This window comes from Zerene cesonia, chromosome 25 (assembly GCF_012273895.1).
Source record: "Zerene cesonia ecotype Mississippi chromosome 25, Zerene_cesonia_1.1, whole genome shotgun sequence".
In the NCBI taxonomy this organism is placed as follows: Eukaryota; Metazoa; Arthropoda; class Insecta; order Lepidoptera; family Pieridae; genus Zerene; species Zerene cesonia.
This window is the reverse complement of record NC_052126.1, coordinates 3,652,839-3,679,237: the sequence shown is the minus strand read 5'-3', so window position 1 is coordinate 3,679,237 and position 26,399 is coordinate 3,652,839. Positions and strand designations below refer to the sequence as shown.

Genomic DNA, 26,399 nt, shown 5'->3' with positions numbered 1-26,399 from the left:
AAATATTACAATGTGCTGCTGTTATGGCCATGGCAATATGTTCAGGTTCTGAAGAAATAATCTTTACTAAAAGTAAAGACAAAAAAGCTTTACAATGATGAAACAGGTTGGTTTTTCAACTTGTAGATACCACGCTAACACAGATAGCAATTGATAACAATGAAACATATAAAGACTCGTTATAAAACAACTATTATTAACTGGATAATGATACTTTCCAAAACAAAAAAATCTGTTTTAATTTCAATCTCCACAACTCGAATGAAAAAGATTACAATACTTGTCTAACAGTAATAGAATAGGTCTGAAAGAGATTATCCGCTGCATTCGTAGCCCTGCGTGTACTATAGTATTATATTATCTATGCCTAACATATAAAGGACTGCTATATTGTGATGGAATATGTTATCTCATTCATGCGGGCTCTAACCTTCGCGTAATCTTCAGAGATAATAAAGACATACTATATAACCTGAACTAGAATCACGATCGACTTTTTATCTTCGTAAACAATAATGTTATACACATATTTTCTATGAGCAATCGACTCATTTTGATTCAAACATATGATCACTACGAATGTGATGATTCCATATAACGGTATTGTGAGTTCACTTTAGGTTCGCATCAAAAATTTTCAATACGTCATCACGGCTAAAAGTCAATGCGACCCTTAAGTAATTGGAAAATTCCTTGGGGACATTATAAATAGCTTTTTACAAAGACGAAACAGGTCTCATGCCTCGGGGTTTCTACGGAGTTGTAAATTCAATTAACGTAATATCAAGTGTCTCTTTGATGCATTGATTACTCAAGAATTATCATTGTTGTATTCACGGTGGATACACAAGGTGAAAACAGGACAGATGGTTCCTGCTGCTGGTAAGAAAATCTGTTATTTGTTTCATGTCGTAGCTGACAAGGACCTGATGGGTCGTCTGAAGGCAAGACCACCGTCCGACTTATCAAGTGTATTGCCGTTTTTAATTGTAACGTCTGCCGTTAGTTCTTCGGGAATCTAGTACAGGGACACTGAGAATTCACTGGCTCACCACTACACCCAGTACAAACGCAGGCGCACTTCGATCCGCGACCACGTACCTTACACGACTGACTGATCGACAACTACGCCATCTACTGGTGTACATGAGACAATGTATATATCTATTTAATAGATACAAACACTACATTAATGATTAGCGATAAAAGAAGGAATTGATAAGAGAATGAAAGGAAAGAACTGTAAGGAAAAGTATATGGACCCCCGGGACCCCACTCGCCATACAAAATATAGTAGCGTCCTCATGCTACTATTTCACGCCGATCTTCTGTAAGGGTGCGGTATTTACCCGGTGAGAGCTAGCCCAATTCATGCCGAAGCGTGCTCGACTCCCAAAATCAGTTAGTCATACAAATACGACATAAATGTACAAAAATTCAACTTCACTTTGCCCGTATTAACTATCTTACTAAATAAGCAAAACTAGAGGTTTTGGGATATTCCTACGTAAATAATGAAGTATGTTCACACATAAATAAAAAAATTAAAAAAAAAAAAATGCGGGGTTAATTATTTTTGGCGATCTATTTAACTGTATTAATAATTGGCCTATGCTTGGTGCATTCTTGCTTCAATCAAATCATAACCTTTTCGTTTTTAGGTTTTTTTTAATGTCATACCACGAAGAGAGAAATAAACAAAAATGCCACAAATAAAACGATAAATCACCAACCCTTCATATTGCTAGAGAACCACGTAAGGGAAATCACTGGTTGTCCTGAACTTTATGAGCGACGTGTGTCGTAAAATATTTTCCTCCCCAGAAATAAGATTATACGTTCATCTTGACTATTTACACACCCATGAATAAACTCACACGATGTTTTAAATCTATAACCCAATAATTCAATGAATTCTATTATATATTATATTCTCAAGTTAAATTTTCTCATTTGAAATTCTCATAAGCTCGATGTCGCGGCTCCCTGGAACAATCTCATCTATTTCGTACTTGAAATTTCGTTGTTCGCCGACATTCTTCAGGTTGGTTTGTGATTACAATTCGTCTGAAATCTTGTGTTAAATTAGTACATATTTTACCTCGAGTTCAGTTCTTTGATAGGTACTGTATATCATGCTATTGCTGATATAAAATCGACATCGCCATTGTGGTTAACAATTCTATAGCTATTTATTCTAACAAACTTCGCATTACTACGTCAATAGCTTTGTCCTAAAAATGTATGAAATATTTTATACGTATTTAAAGTTGCTCGTCCCGGCAATGCCCGGTTGGATATTTATTAAAATTGTAACAGATATTATCCTAGTCTAAGAAAACCAATAATTATTTAAATCTGTTCAGGGTTCTTGAGTTCTTATGGTGTAGTCCTTTACCCAATTACCTCTACGAATGTTCATGAGTGGTGGTGATCGCTTACCATTATGCCAACCACCAGCTTAGTTGCACGATATGACATAAAAAACTAATATATTAGGCCGTGTGTATAAGGGAAAGCTAATATACTATATAAGCTAACAGCAATTAATTTCAAGTTTAAATTTGACATTTCTGAACCAAACCAACAATCGTTATCTATTCCCTTCACGGCAGCAATAATACCTTTGAGTGCCGCCATAAAATTGTATAAGCCACAAAACACGGAGTCCTAAGTTCAATCCGAGTTAAGTAATTTTCATTAGCTTCCTAATCAGGATTCGGTAAGTGTTGTAAACTTTGTGAGGGAAGTAAATTCGCTTCGAACGATAAAACGTATGGTAACAATTTGGAAACGTATGCTTCGCACAGCGCTGTAATTTAATTTTATAGACTTTGTACTTCGAAATTATAACGTTGTTAGGCCTACGTATATGCTTTGGTTAGTGATAATTGAAAAAAATGAATTAGAGGCTTTATAAACACAGCGACAAGAATATGTGCATTGACTGGGAATAATGAGAAAAAGTGTACAGGCCTCCGGGGCCAATCATTGGGAGAAACCCAGTATCACTAACATGACACTTAAGCGCTGATTATCTGTGGGAAGGGGTCTGACTGAGGGGGACTGTGAATTTATTTGACACGATTTATTTTAAATAAGCATTTGTCATGATTCTTTATGAATATTCTTTGACTTTGAAATATTATACTTTAATTATTCGTATCAAATTTATTTGAAAGATGCCTTGATATTTTTGTCTTTTTGTTGCTTTTAATAACTAACCAAAACAATGAGGTAAATATTCAGTCTTCAAATGAGGAATAGAATAACGGAAAATAATTAATTTCCTCAGCGATTTTGCTTCCATTTCTTTTAAAAACGAAAATCATTGTTTGGCGCATACACTTTCTCGCCTGATGGTATATGGTATATGTATGGTATATAAGCAAAGGTATGGCCTAAGATGCAACGCCTATCTCTAGTTGCCCCCTCAGCTTGTACACGTTGGAGTACACACATACAATAAAGGTACACCTTCATCTATAACCGCCTATTTTTCTATCTACGATCAACTCCGGACTGAGCCGGGGTGAACATCTAGTATTAGTATAGTAAAGTCACATCTCAGTATTAGCAGTGAAGAGACGGTCTAACACAACCCGAAAATGAACTCGTGTGAAATAAATTAATTAAAACTTGCACATACGATATAAATTGGACGTAATTCAACAAAGACGAGTAAACTGAAACTTGTATAAATGAGTCTAGACGAAACGAATCTGTTAATCGATTTTTCTAGAATACTGCTGCTTTGTAACAATACGATTTAATTTGTTATCCTAATAAAATAAAACGTCTGGCAGATTTATTTGATTCTGAAAGGTTAAAGTTTTCAATCATTGAAACTGCTTAAACTGTAGTCTCTATGATATCATTGAATGGGATCGTAAAGGTATCAAATGTTTATCACAGAATAATTTCATTATGTTTTTCTGATGTATCATTATGGGAGTTCATACGCATTACTTAATATAAAACTGTAATAGTAGGAATAACGCATGCTTGAAGAGATTTTTATTTCGAAGCTATGCAATTCACAAACATGGGTAAATTTAGGAAATATTATTAATTTTGGTGGTTAATGGTTTGGACAGCCCGTGGGTGGGCTGTCATGGTTTAGAAATGTAACCATTATCTAAGATGGTTATGGAAGAAAGAATAATAAAAGTATGCTGGAACATAAAACTGCAGTGTCGTATTATAATCTAATAAACGTAAATATATGCCTAAAATCATTGATTTTTATACATCAATAATGGACAGCAACACGTATTGCAAAACCATTGTTTTTAAATTTATCGTAAAATTTATTGAACCAAAGTTGTAGACAATTCATATTGTGGGTTATGTTTGCAAAATTTTCTGTAGATTGCAAGTTTCGGAGATAGCTCGTGAAACCTCAAGACGCCGTCATCGCGACCATTGCGGTGACCCCACAAACTTTAAGTTAAACTACTACTAAGCCCCACTACAAATCCATCGAATGTAATTGCATCCTTTGAGAAACGCACTCTTAGTTCTTTAAAATGCACCATTTCAATAGAGTATTTATTGTATTTTTTTATTTTTATTTTATTTAGAGTATTTATAGAGAGCAGAAAAAAATAACTTGTTTTCAACATAACTTTCTCAAACAATCCGATATTAGAAGTATACCAATACAGAAAGCTTCCAAATCAAACGTTCTTAATAACCAACCAACAGGCAATAATTCGTTTCTTCGAAATTTAAACACGCATACAAACAATCACAATTCTAAAATGGAACATCATTTAATTCCCTGAAATCCCATTGCTTTTAATTCGTGTATTACCATCAAAGATTCCAGGAAACACGATTCCGAATCGGCCAAACACAACAAGAAGTAACATTCAAAGTAAGGCGATAGTTACATTTCCTCATCAGAAAGCAATAAAACCGTACATTCACACAGCAAGGACCCTAATGCCTTCTGAGACTAAGTGAAACCCACCGCAGGGGAGAGAGACATGACTTGCATTTCGTTTGGGCCAAGTGAGGACCACGTCTCATATATTTTCGTACGTTCTTACTTAGCATTTAAGCTTGTATTTTCTAGAAAAATACATCCTTATTTGTCAAAACGAAAAACGTGTAAATGATTTTTTCCGCTTTATTCTCCAGCTATTTCAAAAAAAAACATAGTGTGAAATATCGAAATATCTACATAAGTTTATATATACTTCAGTTAGTTTTTAAGAAGTATTTTACACTGCGGTATGTACTTTTAAACAGAGTACAATTAAAAGAGAAGAGAAAATCTTATTTTATTTCATTACAATCTTTTATTTACATTTCTGTAGTACCTGCCTACTAATTTCATAAATTTGAAAGTAACTCACTCTGAGAGATCAAGAACGATCTGGGGAAACCTCGGATTAACTACTAAACCACTAACTAACTGCTTTCGTTTGTTCCACTGATGAAAATACGGGAACTTTATGTATTATACTATAATTATATTAGTAACCTTTTAGAAAAATACATATTAACATTGCAGCAAATCGTAAAACCAGTAAAATTGCACCACACTACAAAAGGTCAGACATTACCGCTTCGGCAATCCGTCCATTTTGAAAATATCCTGAGTGGGCATTTCTAGTATTTCAGCACAATTTATTTGTGGCCACTGGTTGGTTTTGTTGAACCGTGTAATATTTTCACTGTTATTATTTAAAGGATTTTTTTGTACGAAATGTGTTTTGAATATGTTACGTGCAGTATTAAGCTGGATATTCTGGTTTGCCTTATTTATTTTGAAGTCATTCCATTTATTGTTTTTGGTACTAAAACTTTTTCTTTCTTTGTAATGTAAAATATGTGTTCATTCTATTGAAGGTTTGTTCGCCGTTCTTTCAAAACGGAATTGCTTGTGATTCTAGACAAATAATTATGCTATAATAGAGTAGTGTCTACCTCATATCCAATACAAGCAAAATGGAACTATCTAATGAAATACTTGCCTCAATAACGTTAGCGTTGTTTTTACAATTTTTATATTTTTTATGTTACAGTCGGCAATGGAGCTGGTGGGACGCCTGATGGTAAGCGCTACCACCGCCCATGAACATTTGTAGAGGCATAAGGTCCATTGCAGACCTTACGCCTCTACAAATGGATTGCCTATTGCCTTTTTGGGAAGGGATTAAGAAAGGATTGGCGATAGGAATAAAGGAAAGGACTGGGAAGGTTATTTCACGCCGGTCTTCTGTGGGGGTGTGGTACCCCGGTGCGAGCTGGCCCAATTCGTGCCGAAGCGTGCTCGACTACCACATACAAAAATCTCTTTAAAACTATAGTGCATCCACTCACATCCACCTCTTTTATATTTTACTCACCACAGACCCAATACAGCTAAAATAACTAATTTATTTATACTTTATCATGTTGCCTAGAATTCGCTCGACCTACCTTTCTATATTTAATGAATACACTTTAGAAAAACCCCAGTAGTCAGAGGATATATATTATTAGTAGGATAAAATTGTATTCGCTTTATGATTTAATTCACATATAAATAAAAAATTAATAATTATAGCGCTATAAAAGTACAATTAATGGAAATAGTTAGCCTTCTTAATAATGAATGATGAAATGATTACGTTGAAGGAATATAAGATAATAATATTTTACTAATTTTTATAACTGGATAGTTACCTTATCTTTAATAATAAAAAAACATAATAGTTTTATAACCCCTTTCAAATAAATATACTTTAGGGAAACATACGTTATCACAGTACAATTATACTTTAAAAGACTCTCTTCTTTCTAAACTAGATATGTTATTTGAATAACCAAATAAAACCTCATTAGTATCCCCTAAAACAACTTTAAATATTTCTTTAACAATTGTATTTAGCAACGCGTTGTAATTCTCAATGCCATTGCATCAAGCTAGGCAACATTACCCACGGTCACTCGACTCAAATACAACCTGCGTGGGACAGTTGGAGCTAATGGTCCCCAATTATTATAACGACGTCCCTATATTCAGTAATTCAATGCGACAAGTCGAGCTTAGAAAGTTGTGTTCAAATTGTACCAATGCTTCTCTACATTATTCGTGGGTTTGGTAGTGTTTTTGAAAAATTGTATGTAAGATGTATTGATGATGTATATGTTATGCTGATGTAATAATCGGTTTGTTTATCTTAACCACAGAACTTACAAAGGAGTTGATGGCGTTGTGGGCGGGGGCGCTGCTCATAATTAAAAACGCTCATATGTCAACCTGTATTATGACAAAATCGCAAAAATTGCACTCACACACACGCACACACAACAAATTTTACATTGCTTCGTATGCATTAGCTTTATCTTGTACCAAATAAGCGATCGCACATTGTATTGCGTTTGTGAGAATCACGAGAACCAACATTTTACGTAGGTACGTGAGTGCACGTCAAGTATAAAAGTGGCGACACACGCTCCTTTACAAATTAGGAACTATTTTTCCCTTCCCAATATCGCTTATCTGTTTTGTGGTCTAAACTAACATTAATTTTGAACAAAATGTTAAAAATCAATTTGCTGAGGAGATAGATCTCATTGGGATAAAAAAAAATTATTAAAACGCAATATTTTTAAGAATGGCCGTTATTTTCTTGACTTATTTAAATTTTCTAATGATATTAAAAAACAACAATGGTCCGATATCTAGATATTAAAATGGAACTTATTGAATCTTAAATATTGCAACTTTGAAATAATTTTATTTTAACTTAGGAGGAATGTACTGCAGTTAAGTGAGAAGCCGAATCGCAGGGTCTAGTTCGAATAAAAAATCAATATTTTATTTAAAAAGCTCATTTATCGAGGAAGACTACTAATAATATAATGGTCTGACCAAAACTAAAAATCAATGAAAAATATATAATAATTATGTAAAATCATGCCAACAAAACCTCTTCTAGCTTCTCACTTTGTTTTTTTTTTTATTTTTTTGTATTTTATGAACGAGTATTTGTTAAACATTAACAAGCAAGTTAAAATAACCTTTGTAGAATTTGTTCCCAATTTCCCTTTTCTCATAATTTCCAATGAAAATATCTGCATGCAGTTCCGAAATATTGGACGCACCCGGCATCCAGTGACAAAGTAAACAGTGTGTATCGACAACTATAAAATTTATGGCCACCAAATTCGTTACTACCGTGTGCATGTAGATTGCTCTCTTACATTTATAATATTATCGCATGTGTACACCTGCTGATATCAAACACATTATGAGTTAATTTTTTTTACAATGATGTTATTGAAAGGAAATTAATAATAAATAATTAGTGATTATTTTATATAAGACATTGTATTTAATTTTTTAATATTTACTTTTGTTTGGCAATCTGGCTAAGGGTATTTTTCAGTATATTATGATTACATTAAGTAAATATGATACCTAAATCAATGATGGCAGGGTATAGTTACATAAATCTTATTTCGCAAATATAAACATATATTACTAATAATTCAGAAGCTAAAATATATAAGAAGTTAAACTAAAATAAATAAAATGGTTGCCTGTAAAGTCGGTTTTACGGGCGAAGATTTTACGTGACAACGTCTTTTTCTCGGTAGAATATTTATTGATATGAATATTATTAAATTGCACAATAGGAACAAGGAATTGAATGAAAATAAGAATTGCACAAATTTTAACTATAGAAAATATATTTTGTTTACTAAAAAGACAGAGACAGAGACACAAGCACGCGCCGATTCAATGCGCCTAATTCTCTAGTGCTGCGCGCGCGGCGGACCGATCATAGTTCGGTGACTCATCGTAACGTTACCGGGCGTTACACTTTTTCATGAGTGACTCCGAGCCGCAACCTAATTTAAGACGTTGTCACGTCAATAAATAAAAAGCTACTAATACTAATATAATAACAAATTTTTGCGCCTTCAGGTTTTTGATTATAAAATATTACGACCATGACACAGTCCCAGATATTTCATAAGGCGCTTCACTCCGGCATAAAATATGCACATGCGTTTATGCTAATAGATGACGTCGTTGTCTTTCCGTTGATATTTTACTTTCATAGCAGCCACGTTTTGAAAAAAAATCTACATTTTACACTGTATAAGAAAAAACGATATCGCTTTTGTTTAAATAACGGTCAAATACGTACTTGTATTTACTTGCATAACAGCTGACGAATTATTTACCAATTAAATCACATTTTTCGATACAATAATTGTTAGGATCAACGTAATATCAAGAACTGTGAGATATAGTAAATCTTTGATTTAATATGAATCCATTCTTGGTCCATTACTTTATGAAAGTAAGCAACATATGTGCTGCAGCTCTCACCGTGCAAATGTCGATGGGCGGTGGTGATCGCTTACCATATGCGAACACCCAACTCAGTTGCCCGCTATAATTGCATAAGAAACATTAACGAACAAAACAAACAGAAACGCATTGCATAAAAAAACATAAGAAACCAGAAGTGACGTGGATAATATGAAGATCTAAATACAAAATAAATGTCGTAGATGACAAATATTTGTCTAGTCTCTACTTCTGGCGTTTTGATTACAATGTGAAAGCTTTAACCACTGCGCCTTCTCATCACTTGAAAGAAGTCCACCTCATTTCAAGAGGATAGAAAAATTTCAAAATGTATTTGGCCTTAACGCGATACTCGTATAAATAAAATGCCATACTAATAACCGTTTGTTCAGGCATAGATAATATTGGGTAAAAAGATCTCTACTAGGATCAAATACAATAAATACAGTTATCGTCACATATTCAAAGCGGATTACCCTCTCCGTACCCTTTAGCATGATCTGATAAGTCCAACAAAGCCTATTTTTCTCGTTGAAAGCGGCCGCCATCTTTTACCGATATTTATTACTCGAACCCCTCCTTTTGCGACTTGATTTAGTTCCGTTCATGTTATCTTAATTGGCAAAGTTCTTTTAGCGATGTTTCTATCGATTTTTGTGCATAAGTGATGTGTTAATGTGATGGTAGTTTGTGGTCAATTTGGGTAATAGATAAAAAATATAGAAATTAAAGACTTTTCAGCGGTTAACAAACACGATTTGTATGCAATTAAGACCACTTCCAAATGAAGAAAATACTATAAAAGTAATTGTTTGGAATTATAAAGCGATGAAACGTTCAGTTATATTAAAATTTTATCGATCCCTTGAAAGCTGTGTTCTGAATTACCTAATGGTGACTGTAATACAAATATCTGGAGAACAAATAATCTTATATAGAGAACTAACTTTTTCCCGCTGCTCCAGACGCGTTAAATTCGGAGTTGTTTAAAAGTTGTTATTATACATATAAACCTTCTTCTTGAATAAAAAAAATCCTCATCAAAATCTGTGCGTAGTTTAAATGATTTAGGCGTACATAGAGACATGCGGACAGATTAAGAAAGCGATTTTAACTTATGCTGCGTAGTGATATGAAAAAAATATTTACAATGAGGAACAATTATAAATTTGAATAATTCTTGTTGGTTTTTTTAGTCAATATAAATAATAATGTATTTTAAAAAGGTTATGTCAATATGATAACTTACCTATCAAGTAGAATCCAAATGTTGTGTAAGAAAATGAGTTATTTTAATTCAATTTAAAATTTCATTGAAGCGTTTATTGGTGGTATTCCTTTCAGCACGAAATGCGTTACGCTTGCATTAGGGTAGTCACCACAAACCCAAAGCATTTCCGTCCAATAGATAAGGCTAAATATATTCCTTTCAAAACCCTTTTCAGTTCTGTAATATCTATAGCATTTATTAAGAACGAATAGTTAAAACTTGCGAAATTAGCATCGTATAAAATGTATCAAACAAACATACGTACATCGTATGACATTTTAAATGAAATTGGTGGATTTTATATAAATGTGTTTATAAAGGTAATTTCCTATAAGCCTATAACATATAATGATAGTATGTTTACGTAGAAATCATATTTTTAATAAATTTATCCATAGAACAAAAATGTTACATTAGCTACATAAAAATGAGGCAATTAATGAAATTAATATGCTATTTTCGTTCAATATTTATGATATTATTTTCCAGCAACAAAATATGTTTAACGATGTATACATTATGTTAAATTCTTGAATTTCGATTCAATTATACTCAGAATGTTATTAAGACTCGTACCCAATTATGTTATATTATTGCATCTAAAGAAAAATAATATCATATCATCTTTTATTGATTGAATCCATAAGAAATAAACTATGGTAAACAGATTTCGAAACGGTGAAATAATACACAATATCCATGCTACAAACGTATTTAATTTCACAGTTAATCATATTTGGAACTTTATTAATACATCTTTAATACAAGACAACCTTAAAACTATCTTAAAACTAAATAATATCACATATCATCAGCGACATCCATAATCGTTACAAGAAGAACATTTTTTCAAAATGTCCCATATTTTGGCAAGGCACGCGGATAGATCACAGACGGAGAAATATTTACAGAAGCTGACATCGACACAACGTACGATAATATTTCGATATTCAATATTGAATCACCAAAAACGGAATAAATACACAAACACGAACCTAAGTACTGTCCAATAAATAAAACTGGTCGCGGTATAAAAGTTATTTTAAATAAATTAAACATAGCACATTATCGATAAGTACAAAAAACGTCCTCTCCGAATAACAGGTGAAAACGACACACAATTAACATTTGTTCGAACCTTACAAACGAACCAACTGTAACTATTACGTTATGAGAATTCTAATTAGCCAAACGTATAAGACAACGAAAGCCGGCGATGTGATTTGAGCCGCAGCTGACGTCGTATTATTAAGATAGACCACCGGCCACCAATGCGTTATAGATATATATTGATTATCACTGTCACTAGGTTTAGGTGTCGTTTCATGTTCTAGCATATTATCCGGCATGTAGCTGCCGCAAGTGGGAAAATCTCTCGGCACTGGTACGAAATCTTTCTCATCACCGACCTTAAACACTAGAGCCATACCGACTTCTACGTGAAATTCTATGTGACAATGGAACAACCAATAACCGGGATTATCAGCTTTGAACCTTATTATCGTATAACCACCGTCCGGTACCGTCACCGTATCCTTTAATGGAGCATTTTTAAGATTACGTTTCATCAGACCGGCCGCGTCATACGCTTTAATTTCATCTACTGTTATTTCGCTAGCCAGCCGTCTCATACCGACTACTCTAAAATAATGGCCGTGCAAGTGGAAAGGGTGATTTGCATCGAAAGTAACTCCTTCGTCTACGATAATTACTTCTACGACTGCGTTACGTTTTACTGAGAGCACGTGGGAACACTCACAGAAGCCTTCTTTGCAGGATTCTGCGATACTGGAGGAGTTGCAGAAGTTATCTGATGATGGTCTCGACACGAGCAGTGGGCTGGAAGGCATTTTCATGCTGATGTGGTTCAGCTGAGGCGTGTATAAGCGGTTGTTCGGTTCGGGAACTGTGGAAAATATGACATTGATAATGATAATGGTATTATAGGCAAAGTTAATCTGTTCAAGTTCAAACCATTTAAGTAAAGATTAATATTTATAACCGATGAAGGATCTATCTCTATTGTGGTAGTCGAGCACGCTTCGGCACGAATAGGGCCAGCTCGCACTGGGGAAGTACCACACCCCCACAGAAAACCGGCGTGAAATAGTGGCATGCCACTGTGTTTCGTACGGTGAGTGGGGGAGCCGGAGGCCCGTTTCCTTTTCCTCACCCATCCCAGTCCATTCCTTCTTTCCAGTCTTTAATCCTTTCCTTTTCCCTTATCCCATAAAAGCGGACAGCACATTCGTAAAGGCACTACCTTTGCGAATGTTCATGGGCGGTGGTGATCGCTTACCATCAGGCGAACCACAAGCTCAGTGCGCTATGACATTTAAAAAAAAAAAAAAAAATACCTTGATAATACCCATAGTACGGTGATTTGTGGAAATGCGAATTGTTCTTCGGATAGAAATCGTACGCGACGTAGAACTGATAATCGGCCACCTCTTTCAAACTCTCGTCATATCCTTGCAGCGACTTCATTTCGGCTACGCTTATTGTTTCCTCGTCTTCTTCGCCTTTGTTTAAAGCGTTTAATTGCTGAAAAAAAAATTTAGTGTAGATATTTACTTATGTAATTGATAGTTTTATTTTAAATACGATTTTCTTACAGTAATGATGGCATAATATTAGTGAGCCTTTCGTTTAAGACCATGTACATGTAACTAGTAAATAAATTTTTATAGATTCTAAAGCGAGTAGTGATAGACTTTTTTCTATGTTTTTAAGATAATTTTTGTTTCTGTTTTTAATTCTATGTATAGTTGTCCAAAAAAATATACTACATTTTTTTTTTAATTTCTTATTTGAAGTACCTAATCATGTATTATAATACGTTTAATTCTCTCTAATCTGTGGTTATGATAAAATAAAATCATATTGTGATTCCAATGTACATATATCTTTAAATATTTTCTTCATTCGAACTGAGTAAACAGCAAACAAACAATAGTATTACTGAGTTAAGCACCAATGAGTTTATATTAGATCGTTAGTCTATGGAGAGAAACCATTCGAAGAACTGCATTGCAAGAATAAAAGCAAATTCATTGCTTGTATAATGATTTGAGCGTCTAAAGAATAAACAATTTATCTGCGAGCTGCTTTTTAATGATCAGAAAGTTTAAGTAATAAATATACTTATTTAGAAGCGTTTGAAACCTCACTTGCCATAAAGTGGAATATCTCGGAGCAACTATAAAACCATCCAATACTTAACACAGCTTAGACTGGCTTTAAAGTAATTGAAATTTTGTCGCCTCTTTACTAGTATTTATGTGAACCGTTTTCACTTGCTACTCTTTTAAACTTTTAAAAATAACTTCGAAATTTAACCCGGAGTTATAGTTGGAATTAGAAAATTCTTATTCGGTTATCTTCTTGTACACAGATGCAGCTAACTATACCGTTATTTACCCATTTAACAATGCTGTAGTTAATTAAATTGTTGGTATAAGGTACCTACGTATAAAATATTATTAAAGTAAAGGTTAGCTCTATGTGTACTAAGCGGAATCCTTATTAGTTTAATTTATTGGTATACAATAAAATAAACTAATAAAGTACCTATTCTGTATACATAATCATTCAATATTTCCTATAATATAGCCAGAATAAAATGTTTTTTAGTTTTCATGATTTGAAACAAAACATTCCATAGATAGCCATTTTCCCATTTTCATATCAACAATACTGCAATATGACACTACGTTGTTACCTTTCTTTCGCTCTCAGGTTTCGGAATGAATTATTATAAATTTTACTTCCATTTTTAATTTCATGCAACTTTTTAAAGCTACAAAATACTAATTTTGGACTAGTATTGGCGGTGTTTCATTTATTTTGATATTATTATCTCCATTTTAATTGAATTGTTCGATGGAATAAATATAAAAGGCAATATTTTGTTACTGGTCCTAAAATTAATTTATAAATGAAAAAATGTGCTGAAGAAAAAGTAAAATGTTGCTACTAGGTGGTTTTGTTTCTACAGAATCTAAATTGTTATCATCAGTCATCAGTATTACAATGTAAATGTACTTATAATGCCCTTATAATTTTTAGATATTGTATATGATTATTAAAATATTATATAATACTAAGGTATTAAAAAGAACGAAAGATACTCCCCAATACCCTACTTAAATACCAAGGTAACGTACCGTACGTTAAGGTATTGTAGGTTCAGGTTAGCTTTTATATCGTACGTACTGGATATATTATACACGATTTGTCGTAAATACAAGTTTAACTCAAAACCATAGAGGCCGTCTTCGAACTATATATTATTTAGACCAAAACCCAAAGCTAAGCTCAGACTCTGAAGATGTATTCCTCGCAAAACACACAGATCCTCGATTGAACTATTCACCAAGTTAAATTGATACGCAAAACTCGTGTCCCCTTAGTTGAATTAATCGTTTGTCTTAGCACCTGGCCTCTCACGTTTGTTGGTGCAATCTGAGTTAATAGACTTTGTATTGATTAATATGGTGGAAATTTTCAAAGATTGCTTCTTGACTATTGAGTTATGTCTCTATCGTAGTCTTTCATCCAAATTTAAGAATAAAATGTTCTAAAACTTTTCAAAATAAATAATAAATGATTAACTTAAAAAATAATGAATGATTCGTAATTAATGAAGATTCAATTAATCGTAGGTTTTTTAACTTCAGAAACATTACTATATAAAACATATTTTTTAATCGTGTATAATAATTTCTTCACTTTATAAAGGTGTAATATAAAACGTAATTAGGTCATTCCCTAAAGATTTAACTTCGATCAATTTGAAACGCTATTTGCCTGTTTGAATTAATTATTTACTGAAGAAATGGACCAAAAATGTTCCATTAAATAGGGCAGTAGGCTACAGTGTTTAATTACCTGGCAATGTTTACAGTTCATTAATATGGATTATATTGATAACTAAATTGTTATTCTAAACAAGTTTAAACAAATGAAGAATCTATTGAATAATTGTTTCATAAAGATTTTAAATAAAGGTATAAAGTATAGATATTTAAGAAAACATGAAAAAATGTAATTAAAACTCATTTGTCAAGTCCCTGATTCACTTGTAAGGTACATATAATGTTAAATAATGATATTTATTTATCCTGTATGCACATCTAACATACTCATTGTGAAATAAAAAAAATGTATAAAACATTATTCTACCAAGTTGATAAGATATTACCAACCTATTATCTAATCTATTAACAACTGAAAACAACTTAAATTAAATTGAATAGCTATCCTTGCAAGAGCCCTTCATAATATACATACATATAGTAAACATACTACATAATAATATATTATTACGCTTTTCCCATTTTTACTCAGTAGTACGTGTCTCATTGTTAATAAACAAATAAAGAATGATTTTAATCCTCGTCCTTTAAAAAATCCTATCCTACTAAGATTATAAATGCGAAAGTTTGTAAGGATGTGTGTTTATTACTCTTTCACGCAAAAACTACTGAACCGATTGCAATGGAATTTGGTACGTAGATAGCTGGACAACTGATATAACATATAGGCAACTTTTTATCCCGATATTCCTACGGGATACGGACTTACGCGGTTGAAACCGCGGGGCGCAGCTAGTCAGTAATACTTACAAGTCCTTCATTATGCAGTTCTTCCCAAGTGGGATCGCCGGCCGGTTCAACTTCCATTGCGCCTTCGTAATGCAATACAGCCACTTGTTTCGCTTTTGTGAACCTATGTATTACAACATATTATAATAAATAAATACAACTCTCCCATGACTACAATCTATATGTATCTTATATATAAAATTCCCGTATCACAATTTCAGTTACAAAACCCCTCCGAAACGGCTGGACCAAATCTTATGAAATTGTGTGTGCATATTGGGTATATCTGAGAATCGGTCAACATCTATTTTTCATACCCCTTAATGATAAGAGTAGGGCAGAATAGCGTTTACCGGGTCAGCTAGTATTAGATAAAAGTCGATAGTTAGAGACTTGAGATATACAAGGGTTACAAACTTACGCCCTTACACATGCAATTAACTAAGAAATTCTGGAGAAAACGAACCTCTCATCACAGTCCATCAGGCCGCGGAATCGAATCCAGTAATTATCTATTTCATTGTTCGCCTCGACCACAAAGTCAAAGCGCTCACCCGCGTAAGTCACCAGGGATGTAGCTGTGAAGAAATCGTATTATAAGTTAAATAGTTACATGTCTATTTGTTAGAACTTCTCGAATAAAACAAAGAACAGTGTTTTCTTAATATCTCTTTAATTAATTAACTTCTAAAAATTGTGACGCAAAAATAGAATCGCATTTTTACCTTATAAAACTCCTTACATAAAACTTAAATGGTATACAAGTCAAATAGTATATTACGATCACTAGTTTAGTAGCTTAGTAAAATAAACAATTGAAGGGTACATCATTTTGTCATTGATCCGCATGAAAAGATTGAAATTGAATTATGCAAATACTCTATTAAAAATAGTTATAAAAGATTGATTGATTCAACTTCCTCTGCCTAATATCAGCATTTAAGTATGGCGTACTCCCATGCATAATAACCTATCTACCAGTTCCTGAATTCACAAACAAACCAGGTGTAGCGGAGTGGCTATAAGCGCTGCAATCGAGCGAACACTCCACTGAAGTGTCGGGCGAATCAGCAAGCTCGCCAGAAAAATATTTCGATTTCAGCACCAAGTGGACGCCGTAGGCACGTAACAATCACTGCGTTATTGACAGATGTTCGTGATTATGACCCCACTTCATTTAAGATTGGACTTTATTGAAAAATCACATGATTGGGTGTGAGCAATGTTCTCGAAGTTTCGATCCGAATACGTAGTACGGTGGATTTAATTAAACATAGTGGAAATATGCTACTAATTTGTATTGTTGTTTCTTGCCTGAAGATTGTAAAATACAGCACCTATTTTAAATTCTGGTAGCATGATTATTTATAAATGCTTTAGTTTTTAAATGTGGGTACAGTGATAAAATAATATACCAACGCCTAGATCACTATAGATAAATAATATCAAAATAAAGTGTTACAGTGTATTTTCAAAGTGATTTAGGCGTCCATTACTTGATTAAATTAAATAAATTGAATTTAACTTTGAGCTTCGATTTTACGTTTCAGAAATAATTTACAAATACAGGTATTAATTTCATTTGGTTCCTAAACTTTTATAATTTAGATTTTAACACAATATTTGAATAAAAAATTGGAAACTAAACACTGCGCTGAAAATCAACAGAAATTAATTAAATGTTTCAGCTGTGACACGAATTGAACAAACACACATTTTTTTTTATATTGCTATATAAAATTATTGTTTTAACGATAAAAGTCGATTCTAGAAGTCATTATTTTGAATGATAGAATATAATAGAATAAACCTAATCATCCTTCTCAGCAGTTAATCCCGCTAACTAGATGAGGGGATCAAAACATAATGAGGGTAGATTTACGGATTATAAACTTTCAAATATATAATATTAGGAGAGTTAAAATGATGTTTAATGCTTGCGTCATTTGGATTATTATCATTGCTCATTTCACATGTATTTCTGAAGTGGCATATTATTTTATACGTGACCAAATTCGCTATTAAATTATTGATCATTTATAAAAAAGAATAACATTATATAAAAAGAATCTTGAATATGTTATATAACACTATCATACGTATCTCAATGGATTTTTCTGAAACGAAATTTTCTACAAAAATGTAACTTCTGACTATAACACCAAAACGATTTGATACCATATAAAATTATTCAATACAATCTTCTAATGAAATAGCAATTAAAATGAGCATTGTTGACTTTAACTATTAAAATATTCAAAACCAATTCATAAAAGTGAAAATTGGCTTAGGCTAAAAGGTTTTATTAAGATTTTAAGAAATCGCTTCAGATCAAATGTGCCCTTAATACTGAAAATACTTCTGAATTATTCACCGCTCAGCCTATGGAGCGATATTTAATTAGATGTAATTGATTTTTAGAACTTATTTCATTCACTTAAATCTATGTACAGACTGTTCGCGAAATCGTCAAGGTTCTGTTGGGCATCGGGTATGTTTTGTCTCTCGAATAGTTTTTGGGACAAAATAAGATCAGCATCTTATTTTGTCCCAAAACCTATAAACTATATATATGTCAATATATACAATATACTAATAGCTATCTCAGATATACTATAGTATATTGTATATATATAATATATACAATATACTAATAGCTATCTAAGATATACTATAGTATATTGTATATATATAATATATACAATATACTAATAGCTATCTAAGATATACAGGCATGCAGCTTCTGCTAGCGTTTATCGGCGGTGCTGGCTGTTTACCCTCAGGCGACCCACCAGCTCCATGCTGGCTATCACATAAAAAAACTAAAAAATAGGGAATCACATTAAAAGTGAAGAAAAAATTTTTGTCATTTTAATATACATATTTAATGTTTTTTTTTTTTGTAACTTTCGTATGGGAAATAAAATATTTATTATTAGATAGATTTAATGTGGGAGTCGAGCATGCTTCGGCACGAATTGGGCCAGCTAGCACCGCGGAAGTGCCACACCCCCACAGAAGACCGGCGTGAAATAGCATACTACTGTGTTTCGTTCGGTGAGTGGGGGAGCCGGAGGACCATATCCCTTTCCTTACCCTTCCCATTTCTTTCCTTTATTCCTCTAAACAATCCTTTCCTAATCCCTTTCCAATTTGCGGTGATTGCGCTAACCATCAGGCGACCCACCAGCTCCATTGCCGACGGTGACATAAAAAAGATCGTGTATTACTATGAACAAGAACAAATCGAAAAATTAAAAAGATGTTCCGCTATCGGATTTATCTTACCACACTTCTTCACAATCTATAGTTCTAATAAAGCAGATAAATGCTTGTGTAAGCATTTAACTTATATAAGTTACAGTACGAAATCTATTAAATTATTACATTTATAACTCTTACAATATACTATGTACAATACAATAAAATCTTGCAAACATTGAACACACCACTTTTAGTCACGTACGTAGTAACTACACTTCACTTTTATTAACGTTTATAAACTCACAGCCTTACTATTAGCATGCAAATAAAATTTAAAAACGCAATACACAGTATCTAAGTTTAGGAGTGAAACAGACTCCACTGCAGTTGATAGAACGACCCACAATTTACATATTCAGATGGGATCAAAGAGTTGCGAACCCTCGGAAATTCTGGCCAGGCAAAACTGCGTGTATTGACTGAAAACCCGTGGGTATATAAATTGAATTGAATAAGAGTTATTTACTTTTCCTGTACACGATATAAGAACAAGAATATCAATTTTTAAGTAAAATTACGATAATATGTGGGTAAATGTATTAATTTTTTTAATATAAAATATTAAGAAAAATGGATTTAATAAAAATCTTGCTTAGTTCGTTATAATATTTATTCGATTATTTCGAAACATTTCAGCGGACGAGCGTATTACGGCGAACAAAGCCGATAAAGCATTTTATTCCTAAAAGTTTACTACCCGGTATTGTACTTCACAAAATATTATCTATTCTCCGTAATCTTCTTAAATCACCGATTACAATTACTCACTGGAGCATATACTCGTATATTTGAACTACAAAGCTAAACAAACTCTTGATCTTCATATTCAATAGCGCTAAAACCACTCACCAAAACCTAGAAATATCAAGATTTAATTCTCAGTTCCTCGGAAAACTTGATCAAAATGAAATGGAGCATTCATAAGTAGCGTAAGATGTTCATCTGTTGGATATGAGTTCAAAGCAATAATCCGTCAAAGGCTGTAATGAGCAATTGCTTTTGAACCATTGAGCCGTGGCTTGAAGTGGAGAAGATATTGGGTAAATTATAACGTATTTGTAGTCTTTGTCTTATGGATTTTGGTCTTGATGGAACAACCTATGTTAAAGCAACCTATGATCCGTATGTGTCTTATTATACGCATACTTATATTTCTGTACTGTGTTGATAATATTTAAAAAGGTAATTTGCAATTCATGTATTGAACACTTTATAGCAGTAATGAAAGCTGCGGTTGTTTATAAGTTAGCAGAATTAAATCAACAAATCGTCCGGAAACTGTTCCACTGAAACCGGAAAAATAAATGTGTATCGCTACTATGAAATAAACAAATAAAAGTTCACATTTAATTTACATATCCCGCCCACAAATAAGGGAGTATTTGGATTTTTGATACCTTACTAAATTTCAAAAAACAAAAAATCAAAAATAAGTTTTACATATTTATTTATAAGAATACCGACTATTTGCTCTGGCTTTGCCCGTATTACTTGTATGCCTAATTGCCTATGTTATTATATAGAATTATATTTCTAATTCTGAAGGAGTCTTCTAAATTCGTACCGTACCATCCAATTTTTGGGTGCAAACATTACAAACAAACATACAAAAACGCGAATGTTTCCTCTTTATAATATTAATGAGGTAAATTAGATAAATACAAACTACAAACAACGAACCAACAATCCTCAATAGACAATTAAACTTATATCTGTCATAAATATGCAAGGTAAACGTTCTATGGTTAACTTCAAAAGAACTAACGAACCCCATAAATAGCGATACTAATTAAATTCGTATCACTACCCTTGTCCTGGAAGTGAAAATGCGCCATTGTGAACCTAGATTTGTTAGGGAATTCCCGTGAAACTCTGTAATTGAATTGTGTTATCATAAACAACGTTTTTTATTGTTGAGTTGTAACAATCGCATTTTCGTAAAAGCCTTTTAAAGAAACATGTTAATATAAGTATTTTAAAGTATTTGTAGTCATGTTTATTTCGAATGGTGCTTATTTATGATATTTCAAAATGTGTTGAAAAACTTAATATAGTACGTGTTTTTTCAAATCCATTATTTTCTTTTAACTACTTCCTTATAATTAAAGCTTATTTGCCTTTTATTGAAAACAACACTAGAATATTCAATATATTTTAAACATTTTTACTATTAAACTACATATCAAACGTACCCCTTCGATCCTAGATATAATATCTATGTCTATATGGATCCTATCCTTTATTTTTTATATCTGTTTTATATCATCTTTATTCAAATTTCCAAACATTTTTCCGCAAATGTAGCATCCCTCTTAAATTCCACTTTAAATGATATAACGAGTTTTCCGATACTGATTCTCGAAATTCCCGTTTCTTATTATCGAGATCTATTTTGCATCTGCACTCGGTTTTCAATTAACTAGCTTTTTTCGCCTTGACAAACGATACTAGAGTATTTACAAAGCGCAATGAGAATTGCTAATTTCCTTTACAGGGAAAGAATAGTGGATTAGAGAGGTATTGTCTGGTTTTTTTGCTTTGTTCTTTTCAATCATAGCTAGGCAAGCGTATAAAATTGAGATACGCTTATAGTATAATTCGTTACATATATGCACTCTATAATCGGAATTAATTGTCATTTAATCACAAAGTTAAATAGGATATAAACTTAGAAATTAAAGACTTTTGAATGGATTTTAAACGCGATTTATATGTATCTTTAATATATTATTAACCCGACGTTTCGAACACCTTACAGCGAGCGTGGTCACGGGGAGACACAGTCTAAAATCCGTTAAAAACTATTTAATTTCTAAATGTATAATACTGCCTACATACATTTAGTGTTTCTGTATAAATAATACAGAAACTATACTTTATTATTGTGTGATAAGATATGTCGTTTTAAAATCTCAATTTATAATAAAATTAGATCACGTATCCTTTTATATGTTTCAGGATATTTATTTATTAAAGAATACTAGCTAAGGCATTTTCAAAAGGCGCAAAAATTCGAATCACTAAAGCTAGGGACATTTATCGTCGATTTTGGTGTCGTTACCTGATAGTCTAATACGCGTTAGCGTAAATAGGCAAGGTAAGGTAGTGTGATAATAAAATAAATAAGCTATTAGTTGAATAGTTAACTTTTAAAAAACTCGAGAAAAGTAATTAACCAATCTGCGTATGTAAAAAATTAAAACACAAAATTAAAAAATCAACCCAATATTTGTCACACGTAAAAGTTAAAAAACATACACATCAAAATAAAAGACAGATACCAATCAGTGGAAAACACATACGTGAACAATGGACGAATTCCGTTGCTTGGTGTAAAACGGTTTAAATATAAAATGCGCTTTCAGATTCAACTTTTAATTATAGTGCTACGGCGGGTGAAATTTCGGCAATGAAACAAACGAGCTAACGACAGTGAGTCGGAATTTCCACGCGCCGCACAATAGTGTGGACCGCGAAGATATTATAATGAGGATAGGGTTGGCACATTATGGGAAATATTATACAGAGCTGTGAGTGTCGACGTTGTATAATTAATCGTAGTCCTTTAATATTGTTTGTTATGTATAGAGCAAAAAAGAAGTTACGGGTTTAATTATGCGTTTCCATGTTTGGTAAAATGACGTCGATCAGGAAGAAATTATAATACGAGGGTTATAAAATTACTGTAATAGGATGTATAATATTACGTTATATGACATACTGACTGTTTTAGATATAACTAGATATACAGATAAGAATTTATATAAGAAGGTGTGGCAGCCCTAAACAATAGTCACACATTTTATTCATGTAGTATGCCAGAAAACTGTAATTTGTCGGTATAATGTGTGCATAGAATTCTAGTCGAGAAATTGTAAATAATCGATCAAATGACGTTTCACATTTCACATTTAGTTTTGTTCTATTAAGCGGATTTTACAGACAGACAGCCAACTGTTTAACTTGATGCAAAATACACACACATTTGTGTACAAATATAAACTAATACCACAAAAAGTCAATACTACTTACCTCTACGCGTATTTCTTGGCTATTTATAGGAGGAGTCATACACGTAACCAGGGGATAAGAAAGTTATTCGCGTATATGTTATTAAATGACCTTCATTTTGTAGGTATTACACGTCATTTTTCTTAAAAGCACAAAAATGTTCTACTTACCAGTAATAGGTTCTAGATCATAACCATCAGACGCAAGTATGGTGATGTTGTGGCCGTCCACCGACATCTCAATGGGACAATTCAGGAACTCCGCGTTGATCACACGAAACCGATACTTGTAGCCCTGGAGAGATGGTTCAGATTCAAACAGTCCTGCGCCAAGACCCTTTCTACCCTCTCATCTTATTTACACCAAAACGATGCTTATTTTTATATTCAGGGAAATATAAAAATAAGGGTTAATTTGAAGAAATAATTCTTATACATAATTTAGGCTACGAGATCGAAATATTATATTTAATAAGCTCAACACGCGTGGGAAATCTTATTTTTTTGTAATGCTTTCATAATGTTATACATGATTTTTGTGAAGTAATGAATTGTGTCTTAATCTTTAGAAAAACCTCAGATAACTTCCTAAGTCTTATCGGTTTTAATAGTGTAGATTTCAATATTGCAATATAATATAGATTTCAATTTCAATATTGCCTTTTATTTCTTTTACTAAGCGAATTTCGTTCACCTTTTTTAAAACTGTTGCTAAAACTAGCTTCAGTCGTCGAAATTAAACGAAGACTCTAGAAGACATTCTTAGTGTTTCATAACATCGAAACAAACTCCAACAATCAACTTGATTTAATTGAGATGCAGATCTGATTCGTCATATTACATAACAATTAATATAACCACTGGTTTGGAAAGTAGCTGCTATAAAAAGAACCGACGTGATGGTGATATTTGAAGTCTGATAAAAGTTTCCAGTGTCAGTTTAAATTCATATATAATATGTTCAGTCCAAATAAGCATGGCTTCTAAATTCCCGATACAGATAAAATATAGTTTTATATTATCTGTGCCGTTCACAGATAGTCAAATTTTGACATACACACCAAAAATTCTTATCGTCCCCTACAATAACACACACAAATCGTGCAAAAATTAAGCAATAGCAAGCATACAAAGTTTAATTGTTATTTATCGATATGACTGAAATTTAAATTTTAATGAAATTTCAGTCTCTCATTACTAATTAACTGGATACTAAAATGATTTAAAAAGTTAGTTGGAAGCATTGACATCCACTAACATTAATCAAAATATAGGCTACATTGTCGCTTGCACAGCAAATCCCTTCTAATATTATAAATGCAAAAGACACTCTGTTTGTCTGTCTCCTCTTCACACCGAAAAAACTGAACCGAATCGGATGAATGTGGTACAACGAAACCCAAGAATGGACATAGCATATGACATATAAATCGTACAGCAACATGAATTATACAGGGATAGCCCTGAGACTTTTTACCTCAACTTAATTAAATAATAATGAACAGACTTACCTGTTCCACATTAAACCTAGCTGTCTTCATGTACATTGGCTTCACCGATTTATTGGTGTCGTTGAAGTATCTGAATCTGCCGACACCGTTGATCAGCAACGTGGGGGGTTTGTTGTCACCGAGCGAGTGGTGGTGATCAGTGAACATGCCCACCGATAGCTCGTGTATCCAATCCGTTATTAGCATCACATGGTCTGATCTGAGAACGTAGGATTTTGTTAAAGAGAATTCTTGAGTATTGGATAATTTTGAGTTGAAATTACATAGAAATTATTTATATGGTTATCTTAAAATAAAATATTTTTATAAATTAATCATCGTAATGGTAACGGGGTATTTCAATACAAGATTTAAAGTACGGCGAGTAAAACAAAAATCTGTATTGTTTTTTAAACAATATTCCCAAAACGAAGGTTTTCCTTTTATATAGGAAATTGTTTTTGATTCCATTTTAAGATCTGGAGTGGTACGTCGCCCCCAGGGATTTCGGAGACCTTTTTTGTTGACCTTAATCGAATTGTACATCAAAAATTTGCGAGGGAAAAGAAGTAAATGAATCAATAAAAATTTAATTGCGCAATATTTTCCAATCACATATGTATGAATAATATCGACATAGATTCGCATAACAGTGCTAAACGAAAGGATTGAAATAGTAGAAACTAATAAATACTCAAGAAAATAATGTATAAATGGAATGGATACAGCTGGTTAAAGAGAATTTGCCGGCTAACCATCTGTGCCTTCGCGCACGTGCGAAGCACGTGTGATGACAGTATTTCTTACACTAAAATTAATCCAAAATGAAAATGTTTTTATATAAGTTTGTAAGCTGAAAAATGACAACTAAAAACGGCCTCAAACACTATTCTTTTAGAAGTCTGCATGAACATTTTTATTTTCCCAATTCAATCCGGCTACACTCATGGAGAGAGGCTGCTATTCATATTTAAAGAATGGGAATAGTTGTGTTTAAAAATAAATTATTTTGCAACACTCATAAGACACTAAACTTCACACTTATGCTAGCGGTCCCGGCTTCGCCCGTAATACATATAAAGCCTATAACAAACACGGATTTTAGCGCGTTCAAACAAACATCTCTTCAACTTTTTATTATTAAGTACCTACAGATTTAAGTCAAACTTAAAACTTACTGACGCATCTCATACCTTCAGAGTACTGATAAATTCACTTACATTTCAACCCAAAAAAAATATCACGCTTATAGTAAACAAGCATAAGTCATAAAAATAATTAAATGTGTTGTAATCGTAATGAATACATTTAAACGCGACCGCATTTTCCATATAATTTACATCTATAAGCTCTCACGTGAGGTAATAGTCCGGTCAATTTAGACATTCGAAGTTACATAAAGTCCCAACAAGCTGAATTTCTGTGAAGTTGTTTAAA

At 32.7% G+C, this 26,399-nt stretch overlaps 1 protein-coding gene across 2 annotated transcripts in view; it reads right to left on the bottom strand.

Moving 5' to 3' along the window:
- Positions 1–11,288: 11,288 nt before the first annotated feature.
- The window catches only part of LOC119836696 (laccase-4-like), a 70,522-nt gene continuing 55,411 nt past the window's right edge, over positions 11,289–26,399 (bottom strand). For both annotated transcript variants that reach the window (XM_038362117.1, XM_038362116.1), the window contains exons 6-11: positions 24,984–25,182; positions 23,644–23,767; positions 16,665–16,776; positions 16,220–16,322; positions 12,950–13,136; positions 11,289–12,498 (exon numbers count right to left, since the gene is read on the bottom strand). In XM_038362117.1, the coding sequence (XP_038218045.1) occupies positions 11,756–12,498; positions 12,950–13,136; positions 16,220–16,322; positions 16,665–16,776; positions 23,644–23,767; positions 24,984–25,182 (1,468 nt within the window). In that variant the 3' untranslated portion in view covers positions 11,289–11,755. The remainder of the gene's footprint in view (positions 12,499–12,949; positions 13,137–16,219; positions 16,323–16,664; positions 16,777–23,643; positions 23,768–24,983; positions 25,183–26,399) is intronic.